A 17,989-nucleotide genomic window follows, 5' to 3' on the forward strand; every position below is an offset into this window, starting at 1 on the left:
AAAATCTTTTGTGAATTCCCATAGAAAGCCTCTTCTGATGCTTTATCCTGGTGTGGAGAGGACCCTGAGTTTTAGAAGCCTTTGCCAGTGGAGCACGAGCTCTTTTTTTTCCTTCTTTCTTTTCAATACTATTTTATTTTTTCCAATTACATGTAAAGACAATTTTTAACATTCATTTTTTAAAAACAATTTGGAGTTCCAAAATTTCTTCCCCTTTCTCTCCCTTAATTTCTTACCCTGTCCTCCTTATGGTGGTAAGCAGTTGGATGTAGGGTTTATATGGAGCACAAGCTCTTGGAATTCTAGGCCCGGTGATGCATCATTTGGCTGTGGTCAGTAATTGGCCTTGTCAAGTTTGGAGAGGCTTATCGCCATTCTTCAAAGACATTGAATTTTCATCTGTATCATCTCTCAAAAACCTTGATGCAGTGAAAGTGCAGGTCCTTGAAGTATTGCTATAACTAGTATTTTGTAGTATTTTAATCTTTTAGAATTCACAAATGTCTGAATTGTATGGTAGAGGTTAGTTGTGGTATGTGTCCTTTTTAAAAATTATTACACATTGGTCTAAAAATGCTTCGTTGAAATATGCCTAAATTTAATCATATATACTTTAAAAAAATCTTCATGGACACTAACACCCAAGCTAAATAAATATTTTCTTGGATATTTTTTCTTCATATGTACAAATATCTTAAATTTAGTTTTGGGGTAGAAATGGAGAGCTTATCACAGATTGGAGACTGAGTTCTTGACTTTGAAAAATCAATTCAAATGCTTTGCTAGTACATTAGTGCTCCTAACAAAAATTGTCATTCCTTAATTTATAGTTTTGTGTCTCTTAAGTATTCATAACCTCTTCTGTTTTCTTTCAGCTGTTGAAACCTATTTCAGGCAAATTGAGGGCCCAATGGGAAATGGGTATTATTCAAGCAAAAGAAGCAGTGAGTATGACAGTAGAAGAGCGGAAAGCCAAGTTTACCTTCGTCTACATTAGGGACCGACTTCACCTTAATCCTCAAGTAGCTAAGGAAGCTGGTATTGTTGTGGACCCATTAGAAGAAGTAGATGAATCTTCAGATGTAAGTGAAGAAACTGCTCAAAATCCAAAGCATAAAGAATTAGGCATCCCCATCAAGAGGAGGAGGAGATCAAAATTACCAACGTGTACAGATAACCAGGAAAGTGATTCAGGGGCTAAAAACATTACCCCTCAAAGGGCAGCTGAACAGGCAGATTCAAAAAGAGGATTGGGCTCTCCTGTTGGTAGAAAGAAGGCTGCAGCATCTACTCCACGAAACAGAAAGGGAGATTCAGGGTCTCAGTTTTTGGTCTTCTGTCAGAAGCACAGAGATGAGGTTTGTATCCCATTGAATTTAAAAGTTATATAATAAATACACAAAACTTATTTTTAGTTCTTGGAATAATACCAATCATTAGATCATTTTCTTTGTTAGAAATTTCCAACAAAAAAATCATAAGAGAAAATAAATTTTATCACTTAGTGATAAGAATCACCAAAATTGGAATATCCCTGTAATTTCAGTATTTAAAAATATCAGCCTTTGGGCAAAAATACATATTATTTCTTTTCTCCTTGCACTTTTATCAAATTGTTCTTATGAGATGTAGATAGGTGAGATGAGGGAAACTGAGTGGGAAAGTTACTTCCTGGGTGGAACCTGCTGAGATTCTGGTAGATGTAGAGGCTTCTCACCAAAGTACGTTGTTATTTTAAAATTTCTAATGGTATTATTACTTCTAGTAGAGAAAAGGGAAATATTAATATCAAGAAGTCTTTATTTTTTATGAACATTTTAAAGGTAATGCATTGTCTGTATTTAAAGTACCATTATAATTTCATTATCTTTTTTTTCCTTTCATTCAACAAACATTTTTGACAACCACTTACTATTCTAGGGACAAGGAAGATACAAAGATAATAATATGATAGTGTAGTGTTTCAAGACACAGTTCATATCTTTCCAGAATGAATCATCTAGTAGGGGGAGATAGGATTTGTACTCAGATATTTTTTAGGGAGGTATTATAGATAGGTGAATAATTGTATTAATAAGGCACTATGAGTTTGCTAGATGGAAAGTTTATTTCTAGCTGTAGAGCTCAGGGAAGATACAACTTTTGTGGAGATGACATTTGAGCTGAACCTTGAAGAATGGGAATTACTTTAGTAGACAGAGATATAGAGAGGAGGATATTCCCAAGACAGGGAGTGGTATAAAGTTGGGAAAGTGCTATATGTGGTTAAGGAACAGAAAATACCCTTTTAACTTGGAGGGTAGAGTATATAAAGGGGAATGGTATAAGATAAGACTTGAAAAGTATGTTGAAAAGAGATTCTTTCTTAGTTTCATTGTACTGTGAAGACAATATCATAAACCAAATCCAGTTAACTCTGAGGCATTGTGTTAGTTCTTTTGGCCTACTCTCTGGATTATAGAACTAAATATAAGGAAGTGAACTATTAAAAAATTGGAGGGTAAAAGGGAAGAACAAATACATTTTAAATCATCAAGTGGAGAAAAAGTAGATAGTTTCCAAACTAATTATAATAATTGTAACCAACATATGAGATAAAAAACATCTAAAATTGAACCAATAAGACTATTTAAGGACAACACAAAATCACCATTGGATAAATGGTCAAGTCTTATACATATTATTTAAGAAATTTTTGAAAAAAAATATTTAGCCTGGTTAATACTCAGAAATGCAATTTAAAACAATTCTTAAGTACTATTTCACAGCTATCAAAGTGGCATAAATAAAAGCAATAATGTAATGTTTGTGGACTTGTTAAGAAATAGGTATACTTATACACATACTGACATAGTAAGTTAGTAGAATCTTTTTGGAGGCCTATCTGATTGGATAAAGTAGGTCATAAAAATCATTTTATCTTTTGGCCCAGTGTTTACATATTTGTGAGTATACTTTAAAAGTGTATCATAGAAGAGACCTGTTCTTATAGCTTTTTCTTTGTCCATATGTGTGTGTGTGTGTGTGTGTGTGTGTGTGTGTGTGTGTGTGTATGTGTATATATTTATGAACACAACATTATTTGTAATTCCAAAGAACTTGAAACAAAGTAAACAAATACCACTGATGAAGTGGTGAATGACTATATTATTGTATATCAATGCAATAGAATACCAAAGTGCCATTAATAATTTGAAGAACAAATACATTTGAACAAAAAAAGTAATGCAAAAGGAGATCCAGGAGAATAGCATGTGAACAGATTTAGGCCTATGTGAAAAAAATGTACTCCCAAACACAGAAATGAATTAACAAATGGAAGGCACTAATCCATTTTTAAATGCAACTGGTTGTAAATGCATGTTTGGGTTTGTTTGAGCTAAGCGCATTGTCATTATTATTACCATTATAATTATTATTACTACTGTTATTAGAGTAATTTGATATCTGTAGGTCCTAAGGGGGAACCCTTGAGGAGAAGTTGAAATGAAGGAAACAGTGTTGTGTAAGTGAACAGTACTGGATTTGCTGTCACTAGACCTGAAATCAAGTATCATCTCTGCTTATTTAATATATTTATGACCTTTATTGGAAAGTTGCTTCAACTCTTTGGATCTTCTTCCTGGTCTGTAAAATGAGAAGAGTTAGACTAGTTTTCTTATTTTTCTGGCTCTAAATCTGTGATCTTATCTGGATCAATTAATTGCTTTACAGAGGCAAAAACCAATATGTAAAGATGTAAATTTGTGTTCAGTTGTTTAAGCCATGATATTAACTGCATTGAAAAAAATAAGTATAATTAGAATATATTCAATTGGTGGTGTTTTCACTTACTGGTTTTCAAAGATTTCTATGTTGTGTGAATGGAATAAATTTTTTCTTTTCCCAGTATTACTGGCTCACCAGTTTAGTCGTTTTTAAAAATTATAGCTTACTACTTTCATGAGATTAGGTGCCATCTATTAGCATGAATATTTAAGGGTCAATAAATGTATTACTTTTAAGTAAAGGCACTGTTTAAAAAAATAATACTCCTAATAATTATTTAATGTTTGTATTCATAGGTAGTTGCTGAACATCCAGATGCTTCATCTGAAGAGATTGAAGAATTGCTTGAATCACAGTGGAATATGCTTAATGAGAAGCAGAAAGCTCGTTATAACACAAAATTTGCCATAGTGACCTCTCCCAAATCTGAAGAAGACTCTGGTAAACGTAAAACTGTGCTAGTGTACTCTAATTAAAATTGATATGTATAGTAATATCAAACTAAGCACATATATTTGAGATCTGTAGAAAAAGCAGTGGTTCAACTGTTTTCTAAGTTTAGTTTTTTTGGTATTTGTGCCAATAGCAAAAAATTACAAATGATTACAATAAAAAAGCACTCTCTGAAGTCTACATTTCTTGCTTATTGTTATGAAGAGCTGTTACATGTACATACACCCTCTGATGTTTTGAAATTGTAGGTTTCTCATTCTTCTTTTGCCTATAAGCAGCTGCACTGTAGCCTTTACTATCTACAGCAGTGTGTGAGAAAGATATGGAGAGAGACAATTAAGATATTTTCTCTGAGTGCAAATTTATGGATCATTTGGTTTAAGAAAGACAATTAAAATAGTAGTTATACCCCTATTTTGCAAGTAATTGGAGCTGTAATCCCAAGGAACATATTCCAAAACCTATAAAAAAAAATTTTCACTGTTGCTCTGTATATGACAACATTTGCAATTGTAAGATGATTCCTGAGAGTTGTCTTAATTGACATTTGGTTTTGATTCACTGTTTAATGAATATTTATTGCTCTTTTGAGTAAGTTACTAAAGAAAGAAGTTATAAAACTATATTAAGCTGGCTTGATCTTTAAAATTAAATGTTCTTTGACCCATTAGTTCTTTATAGCACTCTAAGAAAGGTTTTTTTTCAGTATTTGAAAAATTTCCATGTGACACTTTGCTTTGGGCAATGACAAGAATGAGGGAGTGTCATCAGAGTTTTTTAAATGTATAAAGATGGTCAGATTTCTTGTCGTATGTGTGTGCAAAAATGTTTTGTGGGGAAATTGACAGCATTTTAAGAATAAATGTCAAATATTTGGATATCAGTTTAAAAAACAAAAAAATTCTGTATCTCTCAAGGTTCATCATTGAAGAATATTGGAGAGACCAAACGTAAAGTGTTTCAAGATTCACCTAAAAGGAGATCAAGATCCAGAAGTAATTGAAATTTGTATTGTGTACACTTAGCTCCTCATTTTAAGTAGCGATTGAGTATATCTTTTATGTAATCATCTACGTACCATAACATCTTCATTTTTTTTCCCTCAGATACTGTTGTCTTCTTTTTAGGATTTTTAGTAAATCCCAGATTAAATTTCTATATGCTGTAGTATTGAAATTGTTACTGTAGTCAGTGTCTTTTGAAAGTAATGTGATTAGAATAGTGAATAGTCAATAAATGGAGATTTTTTGACTCTTAGACTTCTTCAATTAAGTTCAGAAAAGTGTTATGATTTGAAAGTGTAGCATGTTTAACTAAAAGTAATAGAAGAAAAGGTGATTCTCCCCCCCATTATCTTAACTCTGAAAAGTAAGCTGTGAATTTGAAATAACTAGCTTGATGATAACTAAAGATAAAAGTAATCTTTGCTTTTATCTTTGCTTTTTTTAAAGAATATCACAAATTGTTGTTAAAAATTTTTGTGCTTAGAGAACCAGTAGAATTTAAGTATTTGTATGTAGTCCTCTTCTGCACATGGTGTTTAGTTCAAGGTATTTGTTTTCAGATGTCTTTTAATCTTAATTTTAAAATTGCTCTGGTGCTAATAAAGATGCAGAATGTTTGTGGTATCTTACCTTGAGTATTAGTTTTTGAAAAGTATTCAGAGAATCTATGTCTGAGCTACCTCTTTAACCTTTAAAAGCATTACAATTACAGATATTTGAAAGAAAATGTGATTTATGGAAAGGATTTCTGAATAAATTACATAGTTTACTACCATCTAGAGCAAAGACTATGTTGCTGGAGGTTAATAATGGTTTAGTGATTGTATTGAGGTAAACAGATGCCTGATGGGGGTGAGTGGTGGGTCTCTGTTTTAGCTTAACTTTGTCAACAAAAAAAAGTGAACAAGCTGGTATCTACATATTCTTTTGTGTATTAGCATAATTCAGACACAAGTTTGAAGGCCATTTTTTGTATATTGTCTGCCATCCAGCCAGTGAGTTTCTGGAAGCAGTATACAGTATACAGTCATGGATGCTGAATCTAACAGGCATACTTTACCTTTCAGCTAATGTGTCCATATTTGATTTGTGGACAGACCTTGCCTTTGTTGGTCCATTTGCTGTTGTACCCATGGAACATGCATTTACGTTGGGCTCTATGCACAATAGTTGTTTCTGTCTTTTAGTTTGTTAGGCAGATAGATATCTACACCGGGATCTGGAGAACATATTTCTGCTCCTCTGGGATCTGATTCTATAGCGTAGACACCAGATGCCAATAAAGAATTGGTGCATGGGCAGATTCCCAAACTAGTGGTGATTTCGAGTAAGCTTAGATTAGCACTCAGGTAATGCTTTTTTTTCCCATGCTAGTGGGTTTCTGTCAGTGGAGTCAGTGGGGGTAGGGTGTCTACGTATCTAGGTGGACCTCTTTCTCCCTTATAAAAATCTAAAGATTTACTGGTGAAGGTATACATTTTTTCAGAATTCCTTATCCAGTGTGTAACTTTCTGCTTCCATAAGGCAGTCATGTAGATGAAAATATTTGCTCTATATTTATGGAATATATAAATTTCCACATCAGGAGAGGCCAGTTATTTATCTTTTTGAATGTCTGATTCCTTCATGTGACTCTTAAATTGATGTCTTCAGATTTTTTTATATCCTGGAAAGATATAATGTACTTCAGACTAGAGGACATGTTAAGAAGCCCGTAATCTACACACAGAAAAAGCGGGGGGAGACACTTGCTACTTTACATAGATAGTTAAAATGAAAAGAGAATTGTGAAGAATTTATATACACGGGTGTACATAGATATATACGTGTGTATGTGTGTGTGTGTGTATCCAAAGAGAAATACAGTCTTTACTTATCAAGGAACAAAGAATTTGTTTAGTTTTATTGGGTGCCATATTAAAATTAGTACTGTATCAAAGAGGTTAGATACTATTGTAACAAAAATGATTACTAAATAAATCTCCAGATAAAGAAAACACTTTAAAGCTCCAATAAATGACATGATGTGTGTGGTCTTTTGATATTTTACAAGAACTTGGACAGTTCCTTGAAATTTTGGTAAATGAATTTGAACTAGGCTAGCCCCTAGAGATATATTAAATTTAAAGAAACTTTTAAAAGCATCAAGGAACATTTAAGTTTTAAAAATTTGCTATCCTAGATAGGTTCACAATACTTTTAATTGAGCTTTAAGAGTATTTTTTCATGTAAGTTTCCCCATCCCCCACTCCAAGGTAACTTACATGGAAAAAAAAGAAACCATACAAAGAGGACACAACACCCTACAGAAGATTTTGAAGTTCAGGAACCAGCTAGGAAAAGACTCAGGATGGATAAACACAATAATCGGAAGGTAATTATGTTATTGGTTTGTTTGAATTGTTTATAAAAATACCAGTCATATGACTATGGTTAAATTTGTGTTTCCATTTTTTAAGACTTATTCTGTGAAATTGGGATTTGTCAACATAGTAAACTAGTCAGAAGATATTTATTTAAATATTTAGCTTAGGGAAATAAATCTGATTAACCAGATGTAGATTTCGCTAGGAACATATTAAATTCATCTAAGTGGGATCTGAGAATCAGTTGTTATTAATACCTTATAATTTTATAAAATATTGTTTTTGCTCTGTAAAAGGCAGTACTTCACAGTTGGTCAAGATGTATTTCCATTAAATGTAGAAGACAATTAAATACAAAGAAACTATAATGTTTTTTGAAATCTGAGTTCGTTAGGAGAGAGCAGAAGAGCAAATAGCTGACTTTTAAGTCAGGAAGACTTGCTTTTAACAAATATTGACTCTGTGACCCTGGACAAGTCCCTTACCTTTCCAGTGCCTCATGCGACTTTGTAATACTAGAGGTTGCAGAAAAATTGAAGTTCAGCTTTGGTAGAAGGATCTTACGTATTGGAATTTCCCTATGAAATCACAAGTTTGGATCTTCTTCCTCAAGGAGGTCCTCAAGTTTCTTATTCTATAACAGGTTTTCATAAATTTTTGAGAATCAGTATTGCAAAACAGATTTGGAGTTTGATCTTAGTTAAATCCTTAACTGTTGTTTTGTGTAATTTTAAACAAATTATTTAACTTCTGTAGACCTTCATCTAGTTTTCCAATGTTATTATCTGTGACCTCCAAAATATGATAAATTGATAGTAAAATATACGTTATATCTAAGCACCTTGTACTGATAAATAAATCCTTTCCCTCAATATATAATACCTCAGAGGATAAAACAAAGAATTGACTTCATTTATTCCAGGGACAAATTATCCATTAAAAGGTGGATTATTTCTTTGGTAAACCTAGGATTTTACATATTATATGAGCATAGCAAATGCATATTAACCTATTGAAATTTTTGTTTCATGATATTCCTCAGTTTTGTTTATTTCCCTTATGTGTGTATGTTTATATATAACTTATTTTAATATGAAAATATTTTAAAAGAATAACTATTTCATAGAAACATAGAGTATAGCATTATACCTTAATTTATACTGAAATATAGTTTGCTTTGGCTTTTAACAGAAGAGTTGACTATATATTACTTTAAATGAAGTTCTGTTCCCTCTTGCAGATCTAAAGTAGTCAGCTTACTTTTTATTTGATTGTTCTGTTTTTATTAGCAGAATATATACACCTATTCTGAAGAGCCCAAGGTTAAAACTGATCTTAACATGAGGAATAAGAAACCTTCCTTTCTTTTTATTGCTCAGTTTGTTCTTATATTTTAGCCAATGTCTGTGCCTTTCTGGATGCTTTTGATTCGTTGATAAATTAGATGAATGAACTAGATAAATGAACACTGCTTGGAAAGACATTAGCACTACTTATAAAGCTCTTGTTTACTGAGCACATACTTGTAGTCATTTTCAGTATTCTGTCTTGAAAAATGAGACTTTCTAAATCTTTGTGTGTAAAGCTTCCCTAAGAAGTGTTATCTTAAGACATTTCATTTAAAAATCAATATTTATGTAAAATATCAAGACAGTATTTCTCTTATGGCATAATTCCAATGTAAAAATTTCGAAACATTTATATAAACTTATCAGAAAGGTTGAGCATAGCACCTCTTAACTGTAGTTCAGTTATCAAGACAGTGTTTCAAACACTCTGAAGTGGAGTTGTACTTAACAGATTTGGAAAGATACATGAAAAATGTTTGTGCTCCCCAGTCCACAATGCTATTTGGTAAATAACTTAAACTACAAGTTAATCTGGAGCCTGATTTCAATGAAAATGTTTACATTAAGTTGACAATCACCAGTGCAAAACAAGAGTGGTCTTAAGGAAGAATTTAAATTAGATAGGTCAGAGTGCATAGAGAAATACTTTTCCCAATTCCTTTCTGAATTTTTATATTGGTATCTTAAATACTAACATGAATAGTTAATAGGAAATTTATGTAAATCTACTAAATTTCAGGTTGCAAGTCACTATTGAAATTAAAATCTGTGTGTTTAAGATTTATATGTTGAGACTGTAATTCCTTTATGCCTTGCCAGATATTAAAACTTGTGTATATATGAAGGTATTGGTTGATAAGTTGTTTTGTTTACTTTGAGGGTATTAAATATTCCCTTTTGGATTGTTTATATCAAACTTAATTTTGTGGGAAACCCATAAACAACTCTTTTGCTCAGAACATATTTGAAATTTCAGACAAAGAAAAATGTATTTTTCAATAACTCTCCAGAAATAATTTCTACTTCTATTCACTCACAATGGGAGTTTCTTTTTTCTTTTTGTAACAGAGGGAGACAAGCAATGACAAAACAGCCAAAACAAACTCTTCTAAGGTCACAGAAACCTCCTCCTCTCTAAAGAACCAGTCAGGTAATATGGTCAGAATGGTTTACATTCTAATATTTAAACAAATCATTTACATTTAATAAATTTATTTTAAATACTCAACTAAATTTTGCTGAAGCTATTTCTTAACCAATTCATATTTTAGGGCCAATAATGGACTTTTTTGTTGTTAAATTAATTATAGGAGCATGTCAGACTTTGAAAACAGCTGCTTTTATTTTCTTCTTTTGAGAATGCCCATTGCTGCCTAAATATCTTAAGCATTATCCAGTGGCTTAATTTACCATTTGTTTAATGATTATGAACTTAGAAGATAAAAAGAAGAAATATTTAGGTTTTTATGAAGTTGCTTAAATATATTCTATAGAGCTGTCCAAGATGGGAAAAGTTCTTGGATAAATGTAAGCTTTTTCAATGCTTTTCGTATAAAGATTTGCTCTTGACAGATTTCTGTAACTTGTCAAAGGTTATACAGCATGAAAAAATTGTTCTTTATCCAAGAGAGCTTATTGAAAGTTGTAGCATTATTAAATTTCAGTACTAAAATGCTAAACAAAAGACAAAATCCATCTCCAATCCACTTCCATTTCTCCAGCATTTTATTTAAATATTTTTTAAATTAAAGTAAGACCAGAAGGGCAAACATAAATTTATTTGAGATTGTATAATATTGTTATGTAGTTAATCAAAGCAGTACATATAAGTTCTTTAAATTTAGATAGTGAAACACTAAAAAAACCAGGGAATCTCTCATGGTATCTTTATTGAATCTTGGCCTTGCTGTACTAAGTTAACTTTAAAAATAAAATGTGCTTTGAGTACTACACAGGAATTGAGAAGACTCATCTTTAGAACATCTTCAATTGTTAAGAAAGGGACTATTTTAAAGTAGAAACAAAGATAGTCATCTTTAAGTGTTCCAAACTTCACTTTGTAAACAAAAATTATTTTACAGCAACGAAAAATCTGTCTGATGCATGTAAACCACTGAAGAAGCGAAATCGGGCTTCAGCAGCAGAATCTTCAGCTCTTGCGTTTAGCAAAAGTTCATCTCCTTCAACTTCCTTAACTGAGAATGAGGTAAAAAAAAAGTGGCATTTACATGAAAGCCATTTAGTTATCAAAAGTCTGTGATCTAAAAATCCATTTTTAAAGAAAAAACAATCAGACTCAATTTTAAATTTAATGCTCCCTTTACCTCTCTATATGAGTTAAAGCTTTTTGTCTCTGTAGCTCTGTTGAATTAACGTGCATTGTGACAATACATTCACTGTAGTGAAGATCAAGTTGGGTACTTCAAGTATATATACATATCTATATATCAATGCAATTTAATTGTACTAAGCATACACATTTTAGAGATGTAATTTTCAGAAACAAAATGTTAATGGTGTGCATTTTCTTCTAAAACTGTTTTTTATTCATCTTCATGTCATAATTTTTATATGGAAGCAAGTGTGCTTTTTGTTTTATGTGACGTAGAATGGTCTCTTGGTCCTGAGCACAAGCTCTGTACTCTCATAATGGTGATATATGTGGGTGTGTTTGTGTGTGTATACAAACACACATATAGATATAGAAAAAAGTCAGGTTCTTAACATTTTGTTTTTTATGATTCCTGTTTTCTGTGCACAAATAGCAAATAATGTATCTTTTTCATACCATAATTTGACAGATTTTAAGTTCTATATATTTAAATTTTAGTTTATTTAGAATATAATTAGATTATAATTCCTTGAACTATTAAAATATTTGGCAGAAGATAATAATGAAATTGAAATAGATATGTTTTCTTAGATAAAATGTAGGCAAAAAGCTTAAAGTCTTTGTCCTTGCCAGGAAAAAAAACGCTCAAAATTCAGGAATGACAAATATTTCTTGCTTGAGAAAGAGAAAGGTTGAGTCCATAGTTTGCTAAGTGATCTCTTGTCTGTCTCTCTTTATTTTTCTTCCAAATGTCTTCCATTTTTCACTGTAGTCCCAGTTCTTTCATTGCGGACACCCTTTTTTTTTCCCTATGTGAAAGGCATTATGCTATAATATTTACTAGTGGTTTTCTCATTAGTTCTAAGTAGTTAACTAATTGTTAATTCAAAGTGTATTCTATTGGGGGGTGGGGGAGAGTGAAGAAAAAGAAAACATTTCCATGTTTTCATAGTTCAACAGTAAATGTTTAAATATAGACAAGTCTGATTGGGCGATGGGGTGGGGTGGGTGGTTAGGTGGTATGATGGCTATTGTTGAATGGGACATTTCAGTGTTTAATATAAGCTAAGAGGAATTCTTGGAAATAAGAAACCTAGTTAAGTTCTCTCATATAGTGTATATAGTATTGACATTGGTGATGTTAGTAAAGAAAACATACCAGTTTTCCTCCTATAGTTTCTAATGGAAGTAAGAAAATATAATTGAATTTGAAACTTAACAAACATTTAGTGCCAAGGCCCTGTGCTAGATAATGGGGATACAAAGACAAAAAAATAAAAGTTTCTGCCCTCTAGGAGCTTATATTGTACTTCTTCTAAATATAGAAGATTAAGAAGCCAAGTCTCAGAGTATACTCTAAACATAGGATTTTAAAAATACTTAACAATAGCACTAAAAATATAGATTTAGGTACTATAAGAGAATTATGGTAGGAATTTCCTTCTGTACTGTGTGAGTTCACAAAACAATGTTAAAATGTAATCTTTCCTAGTTGCATAATGTTATTTAGTCTTTTGCCATATTTTTTGTTAGAGTTTTAGACTTTTAGACAAAGGAGTTAGTGGGAAAAGCACCTCCAGTTTGTAACAAAATATTTAATAGTTGATGTTACTGCACTTCCTTCCTATCCCTATCTTTAGTTAATCAAGGGAAAGGGAAACCTTTTTAGTTAGACATAATTTACTTAATTAAACTGCATCTGATTTTTGGTCATTTTATATATTTGAATCTACTGTTCATGTCTTCCAATAAAACTGAGAGTTTGAAAACAGAATAGTCATCCTGGCCATTTTATTTTTAATCAAGAATGCTACAGTCTAGATACATAGATAATAGAAAGGTCAGAGCTTTTAATATACTATAAATACGTTAATTTTTGGCATACTACTACATCAGCATACACTTTTTAGGTAATACCTTGCTAATATTTTGAGATGTTTTTTTGTGGTAATTTTTTATTTTCCTGGACTAAATATTTTAGAATTTTCTTTTGACTCATAAAGGACTCATATTTAGGAATAGAAAACAAAACTACCAGATAGAATTGCTATATTAAACTCTTAGTAGACAAAATAGAAACTTTGAGGCTTATCCAAGTATCTTTGAGTGTATAGGCATCCTGTTCGCTTGGGCTTATATTGTCACTTTTGTGTGGGTTTTGGAAATTCATCATTAAAACACTTTTTTACTGAATTATATTGTTGTAATTAAACACTGTTAAAACCTTAATGGAAAAGAAGTCTTGTATGCTATGTTTAATAATCTGGTATTGTCATAAAAGTATGATATTTGTGAAAAGCGTTAATTGTTGTGTGCTTAATATTCTGGCTTATGAGGCAGAAAGTAGTCTGCACCCGTCACCTTGAAAAAAAATGGGAGAAAAAGTAAGTGGGCCCACTGCTAGTCTTAAATGCATCAGTCCTTCTAAGTGACGTTTTACAAGGAGATTCCCTATTCAGTTGTAGTCTTTCTTTGAAACATTTCTTCCTTATGTTGAAGGATATCTGTGATATTTAGCTACACATCTTCATGTTCTACGGCTGAAAACACAGTGAGAAATAATGATGATAATAATATTTATATAGTGCTCATTACTTACTAAGGCACTGTGCTAAGCACAGCTTAACTTTGTTATCTCATCTAATCCTTACAACAACCCTGACAAGTAGGTGCTATTATTGTCTCTATTTTACAATTGGGGAGACTGAGGTAAACAGAGTGACTTGCCCAGAGTCATACAGCTAGTAAGGATCTGAGGCTGAATTTGAACTCAGGTCTTCTTGACTCCAGGCTCAGTGCTCTATCCACTGCGCCATCTAGTGGCCACTGTAGGAAATTTTGTTGAAGTAAATACTTGAAGATGTTACCAGGAATATATATTTTTTTACTTTTTAACATTAACAAAGAAATTAACAGATGGTGAATATGCAAGCTCCATGTTTGCTTGGTTTTTATTTTTGCAGTTACCACTTTAACAAAAAGAATGGTAAATTTCCACACCTGCATGACAAAGACCTATGAAGGAATAAATGTTATTTAAGTGTTTTCATAACATTAATACTTTTTCCCTTAGAGAAAATTCTTATTTTTTTCACCTTCACGGGTAACAGCTTTTATTGGAACCAGCATCAGTCAAGTTGGACTTGAGCTCTGCTGCAATGTACTGCACATAAAATGATGTAATATTCCAAGATGTCTGCTGCAAGTTGTACTATCATCGTATACACTAAAATGACATTTCTATCACAATCATTTTATGGAAGATGTATGATACTCTGTTTTTACTGGTATTAATAAACACACACAATGAAGAAAACAGATACACAAATTTTAAGACCAAGGTAAGATGCCTAATCAAGGTCATTTAATCAACCACATTCATCTCATAATAAAAATGCATTCATTCCAATGATCAACATAACATTCAAACTGATTGAAGTGGTACCATTAGGTTGTGAAACTGTCTAAATTGTAAATGTGGATGCAATTCCACATTAAAGACAGTTAATTTTATTAGAGGTAACTTCTCCTACTTCTTAGAGATTTTTGTGTTGGAAAAATATCCACATGTATATTCTGTTTTTTGCCCCCTTTCTCCAACGGTATATATCAACATGAGTATTTTTATTCAAGTGGTCAGTCTTTATACCAGTTTAACCAGTGAGATATATTCAATACAATAGACATAAATTAGTGATCCACATTTAACATGCAGGAAATACTTTGTTCCTAACCTTTTTACTAAGCAATTTCAATAAAACACTAAATGTAGTATGTTTTGTTAGTCAGATGTTATAGAACATTTATATTACCTTAGCCTGTTGATTTCATTTATAAAACTAGCCAGAAGATGCCATAATAACATTAACTACCTTCCCAGATACATTAATTGCTTACTTAAAATGATACTATATTCCAGTGTTTTAAGCATTGATCATTTGTTGTGATATTTCAGCATGTTTGCATGATGAGTGAAATTCCTTAGCCTCTTCAGCTGAGACAGCACAGGACATGTTAACATGTTACATACTATTACCATGAAACATTTCAGTGCTTATATTGTAAACCATAGTTGTATCAGAACAATATTAACTTTCCTTTAAGCCTTTAACTGGCATATATAGAACATGTAGAATATATTTTCCAAACCATTTTCCCTTTTTATTGAAAAATAAGAAGATTACTTTGGCATATTACTCTATTTGAATCAGTTATACTAGAGGATAAAAAGAAAACAAAATCAATTAAACAATGACAGTTTTTGTTCATCTGTAATAAAACAATTTTATGAGAAGTTAAAATGTTGAGCTAAATTAAGATCAGTAGCATAATTATATCACATAAAAAAATCTAAGGTATAAAGACCCTGACCTCCTACTGACATTCCAAAAAGCTCAAGAATAAATTCATAGCTCTGAGACAAGTAGCAAGTAAAATACCAAGTATTACTAATATGAGAAAGTTCTTTTTAATGTTGAAGACCATAGTAATAAAATCAGGAGGAAAACTAAGGATGTCATACTAAATGACAACTATGAATTTTATATATAGGGGATGTGCTAAGTAATAAGTGGGATAGAGTGTTTCACCATCTATTTCCTGCCTTCTATATGCAGAGTACTGGTAGCAGTGAGGACTGTTAAAAAAAACAAAACGATAGTCTAGTTGAAGAGATTACACACATAAAACATGAAGAATTACTGTACCAAACCTCATGACGTTAGTTTTATGAACAGACTAGGGGGAACATCCATGAGTAAAGTCTTAAATAATACAATTTGGGAAATAGCCAAAGGTTTTTGAAGAAGGTGAGTTTGTATTCATTAGGAGGGACCAGAGATATAAGTAGTTTGTACTTCCAGTTATTATTATTTTTTAAGATTTATTATGCTATTCAGCCAAAGTGACATCATTCTGGGAAAAAAAAGTGCTACTCTTATGTGCTAATTAATTACTATCTGTAGAAATGGGGATCCATTTTGTACTATGGATTCATCATATAAAATTTGTGTCTGAAGTACTGACTCCATTTGATTTTCTTAGAAACATCTATCATAAAATATTTGCCCTTTGAAGGCCTGCAGATGTATTGGACAAAGGTATGATAATACCTCACTGATTCTAGCTAATAACAAATCAGAATTGGTTTTTTAATCCAATTTACAATTTTTTAAAAGGAAATGTAATCTTATTACTTTGAATACACAGTAACCTGTGTACTTGAGTAATGTCAAGTTGAGCATCTGTCTGGCCTTCCTTTATGAATGGATGTTATTTAGTATATAATTTTTCTCTTGTAGTCCTTACGTGCTTTAAAATTTTGTTCCAAAGATTTGCTTACTAACAAAAAGAAACAACATTTTTATGTATTTTATATTTGCTAGGCACTGGAGGAAATTCAGAGTTTAGATAGAACAGTACTTGTAATAACTTTGAGAGCTTACAATTTGATTAAAAATAAGACACAAACCCTGATAACTGATATAATTGATAAGTATTTTAGAGAGTTGTTAAGCAAAGTTAATAGTTAGCTCTTGAGTTTCTAGGGAGCTCTGGGAAGGTCTCATGAAAGTAATTCAGCTTTCTTCATAGATATTAGAAGTTATACTTCAGCCCTGTCTAGATGTATTGTGAATTCTTAATTAGTGTTATAAGCATACTCCATATAATTTTGTCCTAACCAATGTCTACTTACATAATTATAATTAAATCCCATCCTAACATTACGAAACTGGGCTATAACCTTATTTGACCAATCATCTGTTCATTCCTATGGAACTATTTAACCTCTAGAATATTGTTCTGAAAGTTTTTAAATGAAATCAGTTAAGATTATAGTATACAATTAACAAATTTTATTCTGTTCATCTATTTTTGTTATTAGTCTACATCCTAAGAAAAAAATCTGACTTGTTTATATTATATCTAATTTAGTTTAAAGAAAATATACTAGAAAACTAGGAACTTTTTAAAAGTCAAATAAAAATAAGCAAAGGACACGTCTACAAAGTATAATGTGTAATAGAAAATTCAGTTGCCAAGAGATCTCATTATAATCATTACTCTGCCCTTGCTACGTGACTTCTGACAAGTCGAGTCTGTTCCTCATTTTGAATAGATGTTCTACCTCTAACCTATGACTCTTATGTGTTGAAGTTTAATTTCATGAAAAAAAATGAGTCCTTAATGTTGTTTGTTTTTTTTTCAGGGAATTAGAGAAACAGTCCCTTCATGGATATAGTAATAGTGTACTGCAGCTTTCTTTTATAGGTGAACATTCTGAGATAGCAGGGAGGCTTTAACAACTAGCCAAGCTAAAGGGTCATAGAGAGAGAAGCCTCAGTAGATTGTTGTACCATTGCTGCAGACATGTTGATTTGTTAGTAAAGTTTTCTACTGAAATGATGGTGTTATGTATGGCTAAAGCAACAACCTGAAAAAAATTTTTAAGTGTGACTAATTCCACCTCAATCTTCTTCCAAAACAAATAAAATGATTGACCTAAAATCATCCATAAAAAGTTACTTTTAAATGTAAGCATTCTTGCATCCTCACCTAATTACCCAGGTTTTTCAGCTGTACCTCAAAAAAAATCACATCTAAAGCTGGAAGAGACCTGAGAAACCTTTGTAGTCCAACCCCTTCATGATCTTCAATGAGGAAACTAAGGCCCAGGGAGGTTGTGACTTGCCCATACAGGTCATATGCATCAGATGT

The 17,989-nt window shown here is 31.7% G+C and overlaps 1 protein-coding gene across 2 annotated transcripts in view; it reads left to right on the forward strand.

The window, feature by feature from the left end:
* NSD2 (nuclear receptor binding SET domain protein 2) overlaps positions 1 to 17,989 on the forward strand; it is a 109,951-nt gene that overhangs the window by 49,888 nt on the left and 42,074 nt on the right. For both annotated transcript variants that reach the window (XM_072620015.1, XM_072620016.1), the window contains exons 5-10: positions 876 to 1,358; positions 4,065 to 4,209; positions 5,139 to 5,216; positions 7,481 to 7,599; positions 10,009 to 10,090; positions 11,022 to 11,146. In XM_072620015.1, coding sequence (XP_072476116.1) covers positions 876 to 1,358; positions 4,065 to 4,209; positions 5,139 to 5,216; positions 7,481 to 7,599; positions 10,009 to 10,090; positions 11,022 to 11,146 — 1,032 coding nt within the window. The remainder of the gene's footprint in view (positions 1 to 875; positions 1,359 to 4,064; positions 4,210 to 5,138; positions 5,217 to 7,480; positions 7,600 to 10,008; positions 10,091 to 11,021; positions 11,147 to 17,989) is intronic.

Source organism: Notamacropus eugenii, chromosome 6 (assembly GCF_028372415.1).
Source record: "Notamacropus eugenii isolate mMacEug1 chromosome 6, mMacEug1.pri_v2, whole genome shotgun sequence".
NCBI lineage: Eukaryota > Metazoa > Chordata > Mammalia > Diprotodontia > Macropodidae > Notamacropus > Notamacropus eugenii.